The 20557-nt window shown below is 40.2% G+C and overlaps 1 protein-coding gene across 2 annotated transcripts; it reads right to left on the bottom strand.

The window, feature by feature from the left end:
- Positions 1–8457: 8457 nt before the first annotated feature.
- LOC139407361 (zinc finger protein 770-like) lies at positions 8458–17077 on the bottom strand. 2 transcript variants are annotated; one of them, XM_071151077.1, is made up of 2 exons: positions 16929–17077; positions 8458–14125 (listed from the first exon to the last, which is right to left on the bottom strand). In XM_071151077.1, exon 2 carries the CDS (start codon positions 14095–14097, stop codon positions 10669–10671), a length of 3429 nt encoding a protein of 1142 aa, XP_071007178.1. In that variant the 5' UTR covers positions 14098–14125; positions 16929–17077; the 3' UTR covers positions 8458–10668. The 2 variants fall into 2 exon arrangements, with proteins under 2 accessions (XP_071007178.1, XP_071007180.1); XM_071151079.1 differs by having other exon boundaries at positions 8458–14102; positions 16929–17032.
- Positions 17078–20557: the final 3480 nt, after the last annotated feature.

The raw sequence follows: 20557 nt of genomic DNA, 5'->3' as shown, positions 1-20557 counted from the left end.
TACTGGGAGACACATCACATTATTTAACAAACATTCATACTGGGAGACACATCACATTATTTAACAAACATTCATACAGGGGGACACATCACATTATTTATGAAACATTCATACTGGGGGACACATCACATTATTTAACAAACATTCATACAGGGGGACACATCACATTATTTAACAAACATTCATACTGGGAGACACATCACATTATTTAACAAACATTCATACAGGGAGACACATCACATTATTTATGAAACATTCATACAGGGAGACACATCTCATTATTTAACCAACATTCATACAGGGAGACACATCACATTATTTATGAAACATTCATACAGGGGGACACATCACATTATTTATGAAACATTCATACTGGGAGACACATCACATTATTTAACAAACATTCATACAGGGAGACACATCACATTATTTATGAAACATTCATACAGGGGGACACATCACATTATTTATGAAACATTCATACTGGGAGACACATCACATTATTTATGAATCATTCATACAGGGGGACACATCACATTATTTATGAAACATTCATACTGGGAGACACATCACATTATTTATGAATCATTCATACAGGGGGACACATCACATTATTTATGAAACATTCATACAGGGGGACACATCACATTATTTAACAAACATTCATACAGGGAGACACATCACATTATTTAACAAACATTCATACTGGGAGACACATCACATTATTTATGAAACATTCATACAGGGGGACACATCACATTATTTATGAAACATTCATACAGGGAGACATGTCACATTATTTATGAAACATTCATACAGGGGGACACATCACATTATTTATGAAACATTCATACTGGGAGACACATCACATTATTTATGAAACATTCATACAGGGAGACACATCTCATTATTTAACAAACATTCATACAGGGGGACACATCACATTATTTATGAAACATTCATACTGGGAGACACATCACATTATTTATGAAACATTCATACAGGGGGACACATCACATTATTTAACAAACATTCATACAGGGGGACACATCACATTATTTAACAAACATTCATACTGGGAGACACATCACATTATTTAACAAACATTCATACAGGGAGACACATCACATTATTTAACAAACATTCATACAGGGAGACACATCACATTATTTAACAAACATTCATACTGGGAGACACATCACATTATTTATAAAACATTCATACAGGGAGACATGTCACATTATTTAACAAACATTCATACAGGGAGACACATCACATTATTTATGAAACATTCATACTGGGAGACACATCACATTATTCATGAAACATTCATACAGGGGGACACATCACATTATTTATGAAACATTCATACTGGGAGACACATCACATTATTTATGAAACATTCATACTGGGAGACACATCACATTATTTATGAAACATTCATACAGGGAGACACATCACATTATTTATGAAACATTCATACAGGGAGACACATCACATTATTTATGAAACATTCATACAGGGGGACACATCACATTATTTATGAAACATTCATACAGGGAGACATGTCACATTATTTAACAAACATTCATACAGGGGGACACATCACATTATTTATGAAACATTCATACAGGGGGATACATTTTGTAAACTTCCTTGATGTTTGTATTCAGGTTGACATGTTCACAGGAACATACATCTTACGTTCATTCCTTTTCTTTTTCTACAGTTATACTGTAGATGGGACATATGGAAAACATCATGATAGATAGATAAACATTTTTAAGGAGATATGATATTTGTTTTCAGAGTACTTGTTTAAATCCAATTTGTATTGAAGTACACTGTAAAAACAAAATCACGTTTCAACTAAATAATATTAAGTAACTGATTCCACAACTTTATTTTTGTTTTGTTTACTCAACGTTTGGGTCAGTGTTACCTGAACTTAACAATTTTAGTTGCCCCATACTTAGATCCAATGTGAGAAAACGTATGCAGATTTCAGTATACTTAAAATGATGTGTTTGCTGAAATTGTATGTTCATTCAACTAGAAATTGTGATTTGGGCATCTTACCTTAGAAAAATAAATGTTAAAAAGGCTGTGGAACTATTTAAACACACACAGAGTGCTTTTAACATACAATGTTTTCAACTTCCATATTGGACACAGGATTACATTGTGCATGTTCATTTTTACAGTAATTCATATTCAACATGTGCATGTTTATTTTTTTACAGTAGTTCATATTGAACATGTGCATGTTTATTTTTTACAGTAATTCATATTCAACATGTCCTCAGCTGGGATTTGAATTTACAAGCTCTTGGTTCACAGCATTCTGATCTTCCTGCTAGTAATATTCCTCACCAACATTAGACAACTATACAGAAAAAAAATACAATTGCTTAAATAAGTGAATCAAATCAATGATTGACTGATAATTGAAACAGACTTGGTGGTGTAGCAGGAAGATCGGAATGACATTAACCAAGAGGTTGTGAGTTCAAATCCCAGGTGAGGACATGTTGAATAATAATGACTGTATAAATTAACATGCACAATGTAATAACGTGTGTCAAATATGTAGTTGAAAATCTTGTCTGTTGAAAGCACTGTGTGTGTAACCAGCTGCACAGCCTTTTTTAGTTAAGATGTCCAAATAATAATTGCTACAGTTCAATGAACATACAGTATGAGACAAGTTGAACACATTTTAAATTGACAGAACTTTTGCCAAACTTTTCTCAAGTTAGAGCTAAGTTTGGGCCAATGATTTTTGTTGTTGTTCAGGTAACACTTGGAATGAAAAGATTATTTTTTTTAAAGGCTATGGAACTAAATAATAATTAGTTGAAACAACTAGATTTGTTGGTGTTTAATTATAATTTTCTATAGTGTAGACGGTTTGCCTTTAATGGATGGTATGCTGTATAGTAGGCTTATAAATGAGTTGCTCATGGTAATGAGCAACATGGCTAGCAAGCAGGAAGCCCTCCAAACATAACCCACTTTGGTGATGTTGGGGATAAGTTATGACTTGGCCACAGTCCATCCCTAACACAGTGTCACACTGGAACAATTCCTGTGGTCTAGCATTTCTCTACTAGGTGGCTCCAGAGGCCTTGAAACCAAAGACCCCAAAGCCCAAGCTCATGGCCCCCCCAGGCCCTTTCCGAAATACCCTTAGAAATGCATCTCATTCCCATCCAGTTCCTGTGGATCAAGTTTCACAGAGACAAATATATATTACACAAATACACAAACAGAGGCCCCATGCTGGAGCTCCGCTGTGGGAGAGAGGCTGACAGGGCAGGCCGTGATGTTAGGACTGTCTGGGTGTGAAACTTCATCAATGGTTAGGGTTCAGGGACCGGGCACTGGGACAAGGTTAGTCGGTATGGGAGATAGGTCAGACACTGATTTGTATTTATTAAGGAAACCCCTATTTGCTGCTGCCAAGGCAACAGCCACTCTTCCTGGGGTCCATTAGTTCCTGCCAAGGCAGCAGCAACTCTTCCTAGGGGTTTATTATGGATCCCCATTAGTTCCTGCCAAGGCAGCAGCAAGTCTTCCTAGGGGTTTATTATGGATCCCCATTAGTTCCTGCCAAGGCAGCAGCAACTCTTCCTAGGGGTATATTATGGATCCCCATTAGTTCCTGCCAAGGTAGCAGCTACTCTTCCTGGGGTTTATTATGGATCCCCATTAGTTCCTGCCAAGGCAGCAGCAATTCTTCCTAGGGGTTTATTATGGATCCCCATTAGTTCCTTCCAAGGCAGCAGCTACTCTTCCTGGGGTTTATTATGGATCCCCATTAGTTCCTGCCAAGGCAGCAGCTACTCTTCCTCGGGTCCATTAGTTCCTGCCAAGGCAGTAGCTACTCTTCCTGGGGTTTATTATGGATCCCCATTAGTTCCTGCCAAGGCAGCAGCTACTCTTCCTCGGGTCCATTAGTTCCTGCCAAGGCAGTAGCTACTCTTCCTGCGGTCCAGCAACATTAAGGCAGTTATATACAATTTAAAATAATACATTACATTTCATAATACTTTTCACAACACATGAAGTGTGTTCCCTCAGGCCACTACTCTCCTATCACATATCTACAATACAAAGTCCATGTTTGTGTGTGTCTAGAGTGCGTGTCTTATCATGTGTATGTGTGTCTGTGCCTGTGTGTGTGTCTCTTCACAGTCCCCACTGTTCCACAGTCCCCACTGTTCTATTTTTATCGGTTTAAAAAAAAAATCTGATTCTACTGCTTTCATCAGTTATCTGATGTGGAATAGAGTTCCATGTAGTCATGGCTCTATGTAGTACGGTGTGCCTCCCATAGTCTTTTCTGGACTTGGGGACTGTGAAGAGACATCTGGTGGCATGTCTTGTGGGGTATGGATGGGTGTCAGAGCTGTGTGCTAGTAGTTTAAACAGACAGCTCGGTGCATTCAGCTTGTCAGCACTTCTTGCAAATACTGACGTACAAGAACGTTTCTTCCAGGCTATATAACACACACACACACACACACACACACACACACACACACACACACACACACACACACACACACACACACACACACACACACACACACACACACACACTCTGAGACTATTCAACAGTTATATTTAACAGTTCCTCTAAGTAAAATAGTCACAGAGGCATGGGTCTCCTGTCTGCATGTTTAATGGGTTGAGGTTAGAGGGCCATGAGCACTGAGTTTCACACAAAAAAGGGATCAAGCTTTGTTAAGATTCCGCCACCCTGGGGGTTTGACATCATCTGCACCATTTAAACCCCGATGTGGTTTCAGACCTGCTGAGCAGTGCACTTCCTCTGCCCCCCAGAGCCACCCGCCTGCCTACCTTGACATCATCTGCACCGTTTAAACCCCGATGTGGTTTCAGACCTGCTGAGCAGTGCACTTCCTCTGCCCCCCAGAGCCACCCGCCTGCCTACCTTGACATCATCTGCACCGTTTAAACCCCGATGTGGTTTCAGACCTGCTGAGCAGTGCACTTCCTCTGCCCCCCAGAGCCACCCGCCTGCCTACCTTGACATCATCTGCACCGTTTAAACCCCGATGTGGTTTCAGACCTGCTGAGCAGTGCACTTCCTCTGCCCCCCAGAGCCACCCGCCTGCCTACCTTGACATCATCTGCACCGTTTAAACCCCGATGTGGTTTCAGACCTGCTGAGCAGTGCACTTCCTCTGACCCCCAGAGCCACCCGCCTGCCTACCGCTGATGGGCTCATAATGAATACATAAGTCCCCCTTTCACCGTCTTGTAGTCTCCTGCAGCGCTGCTAGGCAAATGGCTAGCTGGAACAGGATGGGAGAACCTGCGATTTGATTGGTTGGTTCATACTCCCGTCTTTATGTGAAGAATTTCAGACATGAACTGGAAACTGTGTAAATACAAAGGATTTCTAAGACTTTTAGGGCACTGACTCTCATGCCAAATGGTGACATGCATGAGACTGGATCTGCTGAATGTAATCAATATGACCGTACTGGACATGATCTGTATGTACCTGTTAAGTGTTTGAAAAACTCCACACATGTTTAAAACGATTAAAAGTGCACTCATGCCATCCACAAGCATGGAGCCAGAATCATCCCCCCCCCCCCCCCCCAAAAAAAAAAAAGATGCACAAACTCAATGTATATATATAATCTGGAGCTAGATACAGTATATCCAATACAGCTCTCCACTTAGTATACCATTCTCTCCATCAAGATCAGCCATGAACTTTTCAACCTTTAGTCTCTTGACGTCCATCTAGATAGAGTCAAGCTCCTGTAAATGGAAGTAATTGCCTTTTTATGCACTTTTCTCTCCATGCATATTCTGACCTTGAATTTAAGCATGAGAATATAATGCTATACATCAGCCATTCCTTTGGGGTGGAGATCAAATAAATGGAGGTGTGGTGGAGATGTGTCTACAGATACTCTATATTATGACCAAGACTTAATTCCCTCATAAGTCCACCTCCTTTACACGGGAGGAAACCATGAACAAGGTTGAGCGAACCTTGCAAATGGAAAGGCATATACTTTCATTTTTCGATAGAAATATTCAGCATTCTCCATGCACTGTAATTTATAAATCAGTAACAGCTAATGACAAGAGCTAGGTAAATGAGTAATATATTTGGAGAAGGGGATTGTAAATACAAATAACAATTGTTTTAGATGATTATTCCTCATTATCCCTGGAGACAAATGTGAAACCAGTCATATGGAAGCAAATAAAACATAATATCAACATGACATGTATTGGCCCATGTTCCACAGTGAAGTAGGCTATAAATAGCTGTGCCTTTATTGAAATGTCTAATTCTATGCCCTCATAATTTGCAGCGATGAAATATGGAGACCACAAGCTATAGGCTTCTGTAAGGCCGAACCCGCCTAGATGATTTATGCGGGTTTACAATGTTGTAATTATATGCCCAGGATTTTGTTTTATTTAACGATTTGTATCAAGTTAAATAGTAGCCACTATCGGGAGGCACGTTAGTAATACCCACATAGAACTGTAACTCTAGTGTTCTATTTAAAGCCTACATTTTGCATCATTCCATTCCGTTTGCCTTTCTTTCTCTGTCACATCCATGTAGCTGTTCCCGAGGGTCGCTAGCAATAGTGGATCATATTAGCCTAACGCTGAGCAATAATTTGGTACCTGTAGCCTATTTGAAACATTATAGAACTCAGACCACACATACTGTAGCAGTTTTAACCGCCTGGCGCACGGTTCATGACAACTGGACCGTTGTCATTACAGTTCCTTAATTAGTGATGATTTGGGTAGATTCCTAGGACTAGCCTATTGTTCGACCCCTATTGTAACTTTTTTTAACCTTCTAAAATGTACTGGTTTGAACTTGAATATGGCAACTTTTAGGATGAATAAAACCACTGTATTTTTTATTAATCGATATATTTTGGGATATATAACAAGTTTGGAAATATCTCCAAACTTGTTTTTTTATGAGTCAAACATACATTCCTAACCTTAAAATTTGCCTAAATAATCTACCAAATCGGAGTATTTTTTAAAAACCTTTTACTTACTATATCTGGGTCTCACAGAGTGTTTCTTGGTAGTCTTAAACAAATCTACTTTGAAACAAAAGTATACGTCTCACACACATGGTTAAGGGGTTAAAAAGAAGAAGACACCTGTACCATGTCAGATATAGAGTTGAAATATATTACATGTTATGTTTGCGTCCCAATATTACACTTTATGTACATCACAGAAGACTGAAATATAACAAAACCGTTTGACATAGAAACACCGAATTTTCGACGTTATAAAAAAAAGTTTATTATTTATGAATTTAAAATGTTAATAACATTTCATCCATGAGCTCATTTGACTACAGGAAAGGGCTACACCAGTTGGTGCTGAAACGGAAACACTATGCATATATTTAGATAGCTTCCTTTCATTGATCCCTAATATTCTGAACTCCGTTGTCTTGATGCATTCTAATTGGTCTGTCCACACAATTATAATTAAAAGTACACCGTGTTTTAAAGGGATTGCTTAAGATAAATGTACAGAAAACTCTATATTGAACGACAACTCCAGGAGAAAATCTGTTGGCCAACAAGTGGGAGGATTTTCAGCGTCTGAAATCTATTCAGCCCGCGCAATGGAACCACACATGCAAAGCCCGTTACGCGCCTGCATAAGGTAAATCTGAATATCAACTACTGAGAACTGTATGATGATTAGACTAATTATGTTTTTTTTTAATTGCATGGTTTTTGTTGTTGATGCTCTGCAACGCTTTGAGATTCTTTATGTAATGAATAGGTCTATAAAAGTGATATTAATTATTATGATCTATCAAATCCACACAGGTCTCTATTGGGTCGGAGGTCTACTGTAAAGCTACTTAATCCAATCAAATGGGGACATGAGGTAGCAACAGGGCAGGACTGGCTACTACTGCTAGGATTAGATCCCATGTCTGCACACCAGAGACATGTCAGAGATTATTACACTGCCCTGTAATCACAACCTGACCTATAAAATATGAAGGTCTGTTGCCTCTGCTCTGAGCAGCAAGAAGACACACATAATGTCCAACTGTGTATTTCAGAAACTAAACCCTTTCTGTCAGGGTGAGGGTAAGGCCATGGTTCAGGGTAGCATTGTCTATGTTTTCTTCTGTTGGTCAATTACACAGGTAAGGCCATGGTTCAGGGTAGCATTGTCTATGTTTTCTTCTGTTGGTCAATTACACAGGTAAGGCCATGGTTCAGGGTAGCATTGTCTATGTTTTCTTCTGTTGGTCAATTACACCTAGCCTACATATTGAGGCATTTTGAGATATTCTTACGTGGACAGGTAACTACCAAAAATATCTGACCTGATCCATTAATAAAATTAGTATTTTGGTTTTTGTGAGGTGCCTCAGTAAAGATCAAAATGTTTCATTTAGAGAGATTTTAATATAGATGTACAAAATGACAGAAATGAATCCCTACCCACATCCCCATTGCGTGACAGCAGGGAGCGCAAACAATGAAGAACATCCCTTACACTTTCTTTTACATTAAAAACTCCCGCACAAGCAATATTGATTTATCCTTACGTCAATGAACTGTTGTAACACATTTGGATAAAACTTCTACGATTTATTTGCATATACAGTAGAACTGCATACAATATAATATACTTAACATAATATAACATCTTGTGAAACTCTTAACCCTCCTGTTGTGTTCGTTTCATGTTAATTAATTCTGTGTTCCCAGTCCAAAATGACCGCCCCATCATAGCTGATTATAAATCCATAATAATGCATATATTATCACCTAATGTTGTGTTAAATTTTTTTTTATCAACTTAAGTTCTTGTGAACATTACAGGTTTTGAACTTCTATTAGCTATGAGACCCGTAGGCCTCATTGACCTGAGCTCATACAGCTCGTTTTTGAGGGAAAAAAAAAGCAGAATGTTTATTTTGACTATAACAAATACTCAGATTAAACATATGGTGCTATTTAACACAGACTACTTTGTGTCAAAGTTTAACAAGGACTCTCTCCTCACCAGTGTCATGATCAAAGATATGATCACGAGCCTCACATACAGTATATCGTTTGGTCATTGTGCTGCCACAGAATGGATTGTGAGCAAGGCCTCAAAAAAGCTTTATATACCAGAGCTGCGAGAAAAGTTCTATATATTATTGAAACAATGTTGCGATTGTTTGTGGTTCCCGTGGGGGAAAGATTCTATTGGGGAAAGGTTCCAGTGGGGGTTGCCATGGAAGCCAAGAATAGGGAGTGAGGTGTGTGTGTGTGTGTGCTCAAACAGAAATGCATGTGGGGGTCTGGGAGAGGAAGTGTGTCCATATAATGAATGGGCATGTGCCTGAACTAAATTTTATACACCAATTGTAGTCTCACCCATTCATTGCTAATGACCGGTAATTTTTGACCGGGAACACCACAGGTGTACAAAAGTTTAATAAAACACACAAAATGTCATGAAAATCATCTAAATGTATTTTGTGTGTTCAGATGCCTTGTGTGGACAAAGTCATGGAACCTTATATGACAATCAGATTAAATGAACTACATTTTTCAGAGAGAAAACTTGTAAATCAGTCCAATTCAACCAGAACACAGCAGGAGGGTTAAAGAAGAAACAGCTTGAATCTTGAATGGTTTTAGGGGGAAAATAATCCCCGTAATCCGTACTCCACAAATCCCTAACAGGTCAATGAGCTTTTTATCTTGTCATGGCCTGCCAGCTTAGGTAGTCTACTCTTTAAGATCCTCAACATTTTTCAGAACCTTTACATCAGGATTAAAGACAGTTCAAACACTTCACATGAGTACACATTCATAAATCAGTATGATCATGTATTTAAATGTCAAACAGAAAATCTACCATGTAAAAAAACAGTTTATTTCACACTGAAGTGTCCCCCCGAATAACATCGGTCATTAGAAGTCAGAAGCTTCTCCTTAACCAACCGCATCTCAACCAACCAAAACAAATAGACATGATGCCATCTTGTGTAAATAGGTGGTACTGCAAGTCACAATGAAACGACTTCCCAAGTTATCTGATGGCGTTGATCCAGCTTAGGTAGTCTCCTCTTAAGATCCTCAACATTTTTCAGAATGTTTTTCAGAATAAATAATGCCTACCTCAGTTCCAAAAACAAGACCTACCCAAAATGTATTTTATTTTAGCTATAACCAACTAGCACCATAATGCCATGGCCAGCCAGAGTACTGCCTTAAAGACACATTTGCACTAGTGTATACTTTGTGTGTGAAACAGAAGTACCAACAGCTGTCATATTTACATATTCATAATGCAGGCAACACATAAACATGCAATATCACACTGTAAATAGGCAGATTGTTAAAACCAATTAATACACCACTTGTACATTACTATATAGTACAAAGTCATTAAACCATATAATACCATCTATAAAAGCCACTTCAAGAAAATAAGACAGAATAGAAAGGCAGAAAAATATACATAATAAAAGGTATATTCTGCAATTCAAAAAGCTAATGTTAGAGAGTAGAGGAGAATGGTAAATATAAGTAAGATACGAGTGTGTGGAGATCTGTGATTAGAGTCGTTATACAGTAGGTGAATGTCCCAAGTCTTTTACCTGTGGATTTGCAGGTGTGTCTTCAAATGGCCTGCCTGGGTGAAAGCCTTTCCACACACTGTACACTGAAATGGCCTCTGGCCTGTGTGAATAACATAGTGTCTTTTCAATTTCGAGGGAGCCTCGAAGCTTTTGAAGCAGATAGCGCACCGATATGAGCTCGCCTGCCTCTCTTCAACTGAATGTCTTGGAGAACACCTGTGATGATTTAGTTTCCCCTTGGTGGTAAAACACTGACTACAGTCTGAGCAGCTTTGAAGGTCGTTGGGAGGTTCTGACTTGTATGTAACATTAAACTCTGACCTAAGCCCAACCTCCAACCTTTCCTCCTCTTTAGCTTCATATTGTGAATTAGTGCTAGGAGATTCTAAAGGGGATTGATATAGATTTAACTTGTGATTCACATCAACTGGTATTTCCGGTTGGTCACTGTGGCTAGATCCTGGTTCCTCCAGGTAAGGAATACGGTGAGTAGCAATTGGATATGTCTGTTTGTTATTTGCGGTTTCTTGTTGATATGGATAGGGGTTTAACCAGTTGGGAATCAGGGGGTGGTTTTGCTGGCCATAATATTCATCCGAGGGAAACTTGTCCACATGTTTCTCTTCAGCAATATTCCAAGTGCTCTTTGTCAGTTGAGGAGGCGAGATACATTTCTGCTCCACTAGGCAGTTATTTTCTGACTTCATGCTTTTCATGTCTTCTGACTGTTCAGGGGTTGGGGTTGTTTCATTCTTTTTGATGATTTCTGTTGATTGGTTCATGCTTTCTGTTGAACAGTAGTGAGATAAGGATTCACCACCATTACTATTTTGTATGTTATTTCCAAAAGTTTGACTTGGGCCTGGTTCATCTGGATGAAGACTTGCTGCAAAGACGTGTCCCTCAGAAACAACCCCAGCCTCAGGGGGAATGTTGTCCAGATGAGCCAAGTTGATGTTCCTCTGTTGACCCTCCTCATGCAGTGTGGTCTTACTATTGTGGACCTTCATGTGAGACTGTAGGTGGCAGAGCTGTCTGAAGGATTTACTACAGACGGCACATCTGAAAGGCTTGATGCCCATGTGGACCAAGAGATGTCGGGAGAGTTTAGAAGGATAGTCAAACTTCTTTAGACAGGCCATGCACTGGTACCCCCCCAATTTCCTAGGTGCAACAGATGGCGGTGGTGGGCTGTTGACGTTGTTTGTCAGAGGGCAGTCGGATTGAGGGACAGCAGAGAGATCACTGTCACGTGATGTCTTCTGACTCCTATTACAAAAGACTACATCCTTTTCATTTGGAGATGGGGTCCTTTTTGGTCTTGAGAAAGACTTGGTTTCTCGGTCTTCACTATGACTAGTAGAGGGTTTAGCCTCTTTTCTTTGTTCATGAACAGACTGGTGCACCTTCAGATGAGCTTTTTGTCTAAATGTCTTGAGACAAGTGGGGCACTGATAGGACCTCTGTCCTGTATGGATCAGGGAATGCCGCTGTAGCTTGGATGGAGCATCAAAGCGCTTTGAACAAATTGGGCAACTATAACGCCCTCTGCCATGGATTGTGGGTTTGTTTTGAAAGATGCAACTCCTTTGTTTAGATATGCCTACCAGTGATTGGTGTGTTGGTGTGCTTTCCAACACATCACTGGTATTTGTGTAGTCTGTGTTATGCACTTGTCTGAGAGACACAGGCTGCTCTGCAGACTTCCTGTTTACTGTATCACAGTCCAATCCAGGTAGCAGCTTCCCACTGGGGTTCCATGTAGGTTGTTGAGCACCATAGTTGTAGAGACTGTCAGTGGAGCAATGACTTAAGGTAGGTCTGACAGGTAGAACATACTGGCTTAGAAAACAACCAACTTCACTGATGTCTCTGCTGCCTTCCTGAGGTTGAGAAACTTGGTCTAAATGTTCACTTTGATTTCTCCTCATCTCAGAAACAGACTTGTCCTTTAATAGAATAACACCTGGTTGGTCGGGAGCATCTTCTACACTTTTCAAAACATTGTCGCTTTTTACGTGTTGCGCCTTCATGTGATTCTGTAAGTGGCAGAGCTGTCTGAAAGACTTACTACAGACGGTGCATCCGAACGGCTTGATGTCCATGTGGACCAATAGATGTCGGGAGAGTTTGGAGGGATAGTCAAACTTCTTTAGGCACAGCATGCACTGATTTTCCCTTACCTTACCTGTGTTTGTACGGTCAGAGCGATTAGACACAGATGACTTATTGTTTCTGTCTGAGGAGCGAGTGAGGTCAATGTCTTGTGACGCAGGCTTTGCACTGTTATGCCATTCTTCAGATAAGATGTCTAAACCTTCAACAACATGTATCTGACTCTTTTCATTCAGCTCTGTATTGTACGCTATAGCATTTTCAGAGTTTGAGAAATCTACTTGGGAAGCATGGTCAGTGTGAGTTGGAAGGCAGGCCTTACTCGTATTTTCTAACTTATCAGGGTGCACAGCAGTATCTGGACCTTGATGAGTTTGCTGGTGAACTATCAAATGTCTCTTCTGTTTAAATCTCTTGCCACAAATGTTACATGGATAGTTCCTTGGCCAGGTTTTTGACCTCTGGGGTTGAGAGAAAGATTTGAGACTTCTAGACTTCGCGACCCCTGAGTGAATGCTGTAGTGTACCTTAAGATGGGCCAGCTGCCTAAAAGCACGCCGGCATAGGTAGCACTGAAATGGTTTCTGGCCTGTGTGAATCAGGCAGTGCCTCTTTAATTTGGACGGGGCGCTGAAGCACTTAAAGCACTCAGGGCATTTATGAGAGTTTGAATTCTCAATTATTTTTGTATGTTTGTCCACTGTTTCATCTCTGGAGGATCTATCCTCATCCAGTGTCTGTTTCTCAGGTTCACTCCAGTCATCGTGGTTCCTAATTGGCTCCTCTTCTGTGTGCTGCTTCTTAAACCTCTCGACCTCAGAGTGTGGGGAATATAGTTCAGCGATACAGCGAGGGGAACAGAGAGAGTTTTCCTCAATTATGTGGACAGGTCCAGTAGGCCTGATGTCTACCTCCAATGTGTCCTCTGCACCGACTGGGTCCAAGGAGCCTGTCTGCAAACATGCTTTTGAGTTGTCTATCTTTACAGGAGGGGTATTTTCATATCCACTTGGATGCAAGCTAGACTTTACATTCATCTTCTTCTGTTCAGTTCGTTTTGGATAAAGATGTGTGTTAAGATGGAGTTTCAGGTGTGCTAGTTGCCGAAATGCCTTTTCACAGAGGTGACACCCAAATGGTCGTTGTCCTGTGTGTGAAAGGATGTGCCTCTGTAGCTTGGATGGGGCGGAAAAACATTTCAAGCATGTGACACACTGATAATTCCTGCCCTGTGGCATCTTCTCCATAACACCAAAGGCCTCCTGTTGTCCATGTTGCCGGGCTAGCATTGTGTCCACTAACATCATTCTAGTTCCACCGTGGCACATCCCAGCTGGAAATATGGGAGGACAACATCTGTAGTGAACAAATAATTTAGTCATTTACAAATATTGTTACGTATTATAGAGTATGTAAACTAAGGGGTCTTTATTACAGTGTAATTACATATGTCATTACACTGTAACAAGTATTGTAATTAATTGTAATAATTCATAGTTACACTGTAACAACATGGTAACTGCAGTCTGTAATTACAGGGGTGTAAAAAATAATGTGTGTTACCATGCTTGTTACAAATGTTCAAGTTTCCGATAGCATCCCAATGCACCATATTTCAGCCTGCACAAACCTCATGATAAGGGTTAGCCAATTGAAAACCGACCACCTCATTGACACAAGTCTACAAGAAAAGGCTCTGGATTCTGATGCCCAGGAGCAATGGCAAAAATGGGTTCACAAAATAAATATCTGACATGCTACAGGTGTCTTCTTTTTTTTAAGCCCATAACCATGTGTGTGAGCTGAATACTTTTGTTTCACAGTATGTTTAAGACTATGAAGAAACACTCTATGTGACCCTGATTCAGCCCACTGCAGTAAAAGGTTATTAACCATTAATTAACCATTTTTAGACACATTAATAAAAAGTTAAATTTAAAGTTGTTACATAGTTATTCATGCTTGCCAAATTGTAAGCATTTTAAGCTTAGTTGAATAATCGTTTATAAATTAACTTAAAATGGTCATAACGCAAACTCTTATTCTGTCATGTAACCTTGCAAGGGTTTCACCGTTGAGGAACATTCTCACTTTTGGATGGGATGCATTGGGGCAATTATTTATTTATCCCAGGAATTAAGGCATCCTGTCAAGACCTCAATGATTTATACATTTATACATTGCAAGATCTGTCAATCTGCGCAACACGCTCGACATAACAACGACACCGAACATGCCCACATGTGCTGACACAGTGCGCATAGAACAGGGTCAAGAAGAATGTCAGTGTGCAAAATACAGACATGAAAGATTACCGCAAAAGATACACAGTGTTGTAGGTTAAAAAACGGCAATACAGGAGAGAAAAGGTACGTTTTCCATGGACGATTTAGCATAGGTAGTTCGCTAGCATTTGCTAGCTAGCCTAGTGTTGTAGGTACACAATAATTACAAGTACACCAAGATTAACTTCATTTTAACTAGCTAAATCCGGTGTAACACCTAGTAATTACATTGTACTTATACAGATATTACATGTACTCTGTGGTGTACTAGTGTGTTTATTTTCTCACTTGGATGATGCTTCCGGAAGCCTTAAAATAAGGGTCAGCATGGGTAATGTACTATCTAAGTACACATTCATTACAATTATAAACTGGGTGGTTCGAGCCCTGAATGTTGATTGGCTGACAGCTGTGGTATATCAGACCGTATACAGATATTACATGTACTCTGTGGTGTACTACTGTGTTTATCCTCCCACTTGGATGACACTTCCAGAAGCCATAAAATAAGGGCCAGGTTGTGAGGAACATTAGGAACACCTTCCTAATATTGAGTTGCACTCCCTTTTGTCCTCAGAACAGCCTTGATTTGTCAGGTCATGGACTTTACAAGGTGTCAAAAGCGTTCCACAGGGATGCTGGCCCATGTTGACTCTCAATGCTTCTCACAGTTGTGTCAAGTTGGCTGGATGTCCTTTGGGTGGTGGACCATTCTTGATACACACAGGAAACTGTTGAGTGTGAAAAACCCAGCAGCGTTGCAGTTCCTGACATACTCATACCCCGTTCAAAGGCACTTAAATCTTTTCACCCTCTGAATGGCACACATACACAATGCATGTCTCAATTGTCTCAAGGCTTAAAAATCCTTCTTTAACCTGTCTCTTCCCCTTGAGCTACACTGATTGAAGTGGATTTAATAAGTGACATAAATAACTTTCCCCTGGTTTCACCTGGTCACTCATGAAAAGCGCAGGTGTTCCTAATGTTTTGTATACGTGTATAAGTACACGTGAATTACAAGTGTCCCTCAAGATACACCTTGCAAATACATTGTATTTATGCAGATATATTATGTACTTATGGGTAACATATGCATTCATTATGAGTATTTTATTTATTATAATTTTAAATAGTATTGCGTGACTTACAGGGTTAAGCACCTTGCTCAAAGGCACACCGATACATTTTTCACATAGTCTGCTCTGGGATTCGACCAGCAACCTTTCGGTTACTGGCTAAACACTAGGCTAACCTGCCGCCATCTCGGATGACACCCGTATGGTAAACCCCAGTCAGTGAGGTTGACCTATCTATATTTGATCTGTTTTTGTAAACTCAACCATGTTAACCCAGATGGTACACTTTTGGGGGCAATGTGCTAGCAACAACATTGAGTGGAGATTTTAAAGAGTGCGCATTCACAGGTAGGTAATTATAGCCTATTGAGCCTCCAATTGTTTAAATCTCGCAACACTCAGCGAATCTGTCCACAAGAGATTACGACCTTATGACAGTTACTATTGAACCGGATGCAGCTGAGAATAAAATAAACACGTATTTGTTGTTAAACCACTGTAATTACAGACTGCAATTACCAGCAGTTACATCATGTTATTACAGTATACCTATGAGTTATTACAATCAACTAACGTTACAATACTTGTTACAGTAGTAGTTACACTGTAATAAGGACCCCTTCAAATGAAATGTTACCAAATAATATCCAAAATATATATTTTTTTTACAAATATTAGCTAGCTAGCCAACAAGGGAGGCTGGTTACTTTTGAAACATAGCTAGCTAGCTAACGTTAGCTACCCACAAATGTAGCTATGAAACAACATTCATTCGATTAATTTCTGCCAACTCACCTTATGGCAACCTTTAGAAATGGCTAAATCACGCCCCACAAGCTATTAAGTAACAAATACTGTTATTATTTGACAAAATAAGCATGTAGCTTGCTATCTAGCTAACGTTATACTAAAACGTTCACTTTCTCCAAAACAAGCCTTCAACTGACGGCAATCATAAATCCACGGGCGGAAACGTTTTCGCAATTCTTGGTTCCTAGCTGTATCATCCACTGCGGAATGCATGGTGAATTGCTCAGAAAATTTAAACGTCATCAGATTCTCAGATAAATCTGATTGTACGCAATAATCGTGGTAAACTATGGGTCCGATTTGATGGTAGGTATTTGTATATATTTTTAAACATAATATTAACATAATATTATATTATTCTACTCTAAATATTCTATAGAATATAACATAAAAGGTTAGCATAGAAAATAATATAATATAAAAACAAGAAAAACAATCTAACAGGGAGGCTCTACTTTTTAGTCTTAGCTCTCATAAATTATAGGAATGCAGAGCAAGACTGTCCCCAAGTCCTGCTGTTGTTGTTGAGACATCACTATAAAATATTCAGTACTCTTGAAAGTTCACACTGACAATAGAAGCATGCCTTGGGTGATGCATGCACCATTTTCCTAGCCTGGTCCCAGATCTGTGCTTTTGCTTACAACATTGTCAAGCTAAATGTTTGGCATGACAACTCTATAAAGAATTGGCAAGAGAGCGAAGACAGGTCGGCATCCAGGCTACCATTTTCCTATAGTTTTCAGAAGAATAGATATGTATTACCATCCAAAACAGTAGCATTGAAATGTAGCCAATTCCTTTCAGTTCTTCTGTTGAGATACCATTTATCCCATTGACAGTTAAAGGGGTCAAAGCCATACTATTAACCACTGTGGAACACTTGCAATGAGCTGGAAGTCAAATCAGTCATAACAGTTGCATAGACAGTGACAGAGACAGAAAATCATGTGTGCGTGGTCAAAAGCCTTCAGAGTCCTCAGGGTGTTTAACAGTAGAGGGGAGGTGAGATGTGTGTGTTTTAATAGATTTTATTTATTTGTGCCATTTTGTATTTGAATAGCCTCAACCCCCATGGCTAATGAGGGATTTAATTATCTCTGATAATCATTCTGGGGAAATAAAAACACAGAACGTTTCTGGAATTGCCATTTAAACATCACATCTCCATATTTTATTTTTATGGGCGATCATTTTACCACTTAGATTTACAATTTTGCTTTCAGCCTGACATATGAGCGGTCTACAGTAAGCATATTCTAACAGTAGGACATTAACAATACATCCTTTTTTTTGTTGTTGACAAATTCAAAGTGGGATTTCGATTTACAGTGAAAAAGATCTCCCTGCTCCGCTCCCTCTGCAACCTGCCCGTGGGACAGGACAAGCCTGGACCCATTTCTTTCCCCACTCAGTCCGCATCTCTGTGGAATGATGCAAATGATGACAAATTCCTTCATTCCTCATCATGCATGTGCAGCTAATCTGCATAACACTGGATGGGCAGATCTTGGCACTTGGCTGAGGGCCAGGCTGACTGATTGAATCACAGAGGGTTGGCTCCCTCCCCTGGACTTGCCTGTAACATGCTGCACCATCTCCTCAAGCAGGGTTCTATTGACTGTGATGCCGGACCCAAAGCTCCTCTGGTACGGAGTGATGAAAACACATTATTCCCATTAGTCACAGAATACGTCTGTTGATTCCATTAATATTACATTATTGTGTGGCTGGTTGTACATGGTGATTGACATGGCTGCTGATGTCAATCAAATTTATTTATAAAGCCCTTCTTTCATCAGCGGGTGTCACAAGGTGCTGTATAGAAACCCAGCCTTAAACTCCAAACAGCAATGCAGGTGTAGAAGCACGGTGGCTCGGAAAAACTCCCTAGAAAGGCCAGAGCCTAGGAAGAAACCTAGAGAGGAACCAGGCTATGAGGGGTGGCCAGTCCTCTTCTGGCTGTGCCGGGTGGAGATTATAACAGAACATGACCAAGATGTTCAAATGTTCATAGATGACCAGCAGGGTCAAATAATAATAATCACAGTGGTTGTCGAGGGTGCAACAGCACCTCAGGACTAAATGTCAGTTGGCTTTTCATAGCCGATCCTTCAGAGTATCTCTACCGCTCCTGCTGTCTCTAAAGAGTTAAAAGCAGCAGGTCTGGGACAGGTAGCATGTCTGGTGAACAGGTCAGGAATCCATAGCCGCAGGCAGAACAGTTGAAACTGGAGCAGCAGCACGGCCAGGTGGACTGGGGACAGCAAGGAATCATCAGGCCAGGTAGTCCTGATGTGAGCTTATTGTCTGTGTTTGTGTGTTTTTTATATATATATTTTTTATTGAACCTTTATTTAACTAGGCAAGTCAGTTAAGAACAAATCCCTATTTACATTGACGGCTTCCCCCGGCGAAACCCGGACGATGCTGGACCAATTGTGCTCCGCCGTATGGGACTCCCAATCACGGCCGGATGTGGTACAGCCTGGATGTGTGTGTGTATGTGTGTGTCTCTCTGTGTGTGTGTGTGTGTGTTACTTCATTTAATGTCACATTTTAGCTCATTGAAGTAAACACATGAGAAGTACATCTCTTCGCTCAAAGCTTAATCAGGGATGTACAACATGTCTTTTTAACAGGTTTATTAATCCACAGATGAGGGCACATATTCACCACCAGGTGGCAGTAGTAAGTCACAGAGCAGTTTGTGCCACAGATAAATTACAGACAAAGGCATTGCCTCATTCAGAATACTGGAGAGAGGCAATACAATTCTGCACAGAAAGTAACCATCACTTCAGATACTATTACTGTTACTATTTTTACAGTTTTGTAGTATTTGATCACTGTCATGGCCGGGGACCATTCTGTAATTGGAAACACAATGACTAATTCAAAATGTATCACAAATACAATTCTACCAAGACAGTAGACAGCTTCACAAGGGACACTTGTTTTGTCCAGGTGCTACCTAGCCTATATTTATCCAGACAGTATCAACTTGTGCTTGTCCCTCCAATTAATTCCTGTCCACGACCTGTCTAATTTTTCCCGACATGGCAGGACAGGGCTTGGCCTGTGATGGATGTGACATTAACGGGAGATGAAGCTGAGGAGATGTGACGCCTCCAGTCCAATAGTGGCATTTGTCCATGGTATGACCATCTTAAAACAATCAAGTATTATACTTTTAGGGGTTAAGGAACCTTCTGTCTTATGTAACCATACCAAGCATAACATATCGTTCTAATTACACTGTCACTGATTTACTTTTACTATGTTACCTCTAGTCCTTGAGGCCAAGCTGGCCAGCGGCAGAGTTGAGGCCACTGACTGAATTGAATGACAACGGTGGACCCATCTTTGTTTCTCTGTGTGGCTGCCCTGTGCCAAGCACAGTCCCCAGACGTCAATTCAACGTCTGTTCCATGTTGATTCAACATCATTTCATTGAAATGACGTGGAAAATGTTTTGATCTAACCAGTGTGTGCCCAGTGGGACATTAACCCCGACAAATCTGTTCACATTATGCACAATGACGTGATTATTGGACACAAAGGCCTCATACACCTTGGGTTGTTGTTAAGTTCAATGCCAAGGTCATAAAGGC

This window comes from Oncorhynchus clarkii, chromosome 4, assembly GCF_045791955.1.
Source record: "Oncorhynchus clarkii lewisi isolate Uvic-CL-2024 chromosome 4, UVic_Ocla_1.0, whole genome shotgun sequence".
In the NCBI taxonomy this organism is placed as follows: Eukaryota; Metazoa; Chordata; class Actinopteri; order Salmoniformes; family Salmonidae; genus Oncorhynchus; species Oncorhynchus clarkii.
The sequence above is the reverse complement of the archived record's forward strand: the minus strand, read 5'-3'. Positions and strand labels throughout refer to the sequence as shown.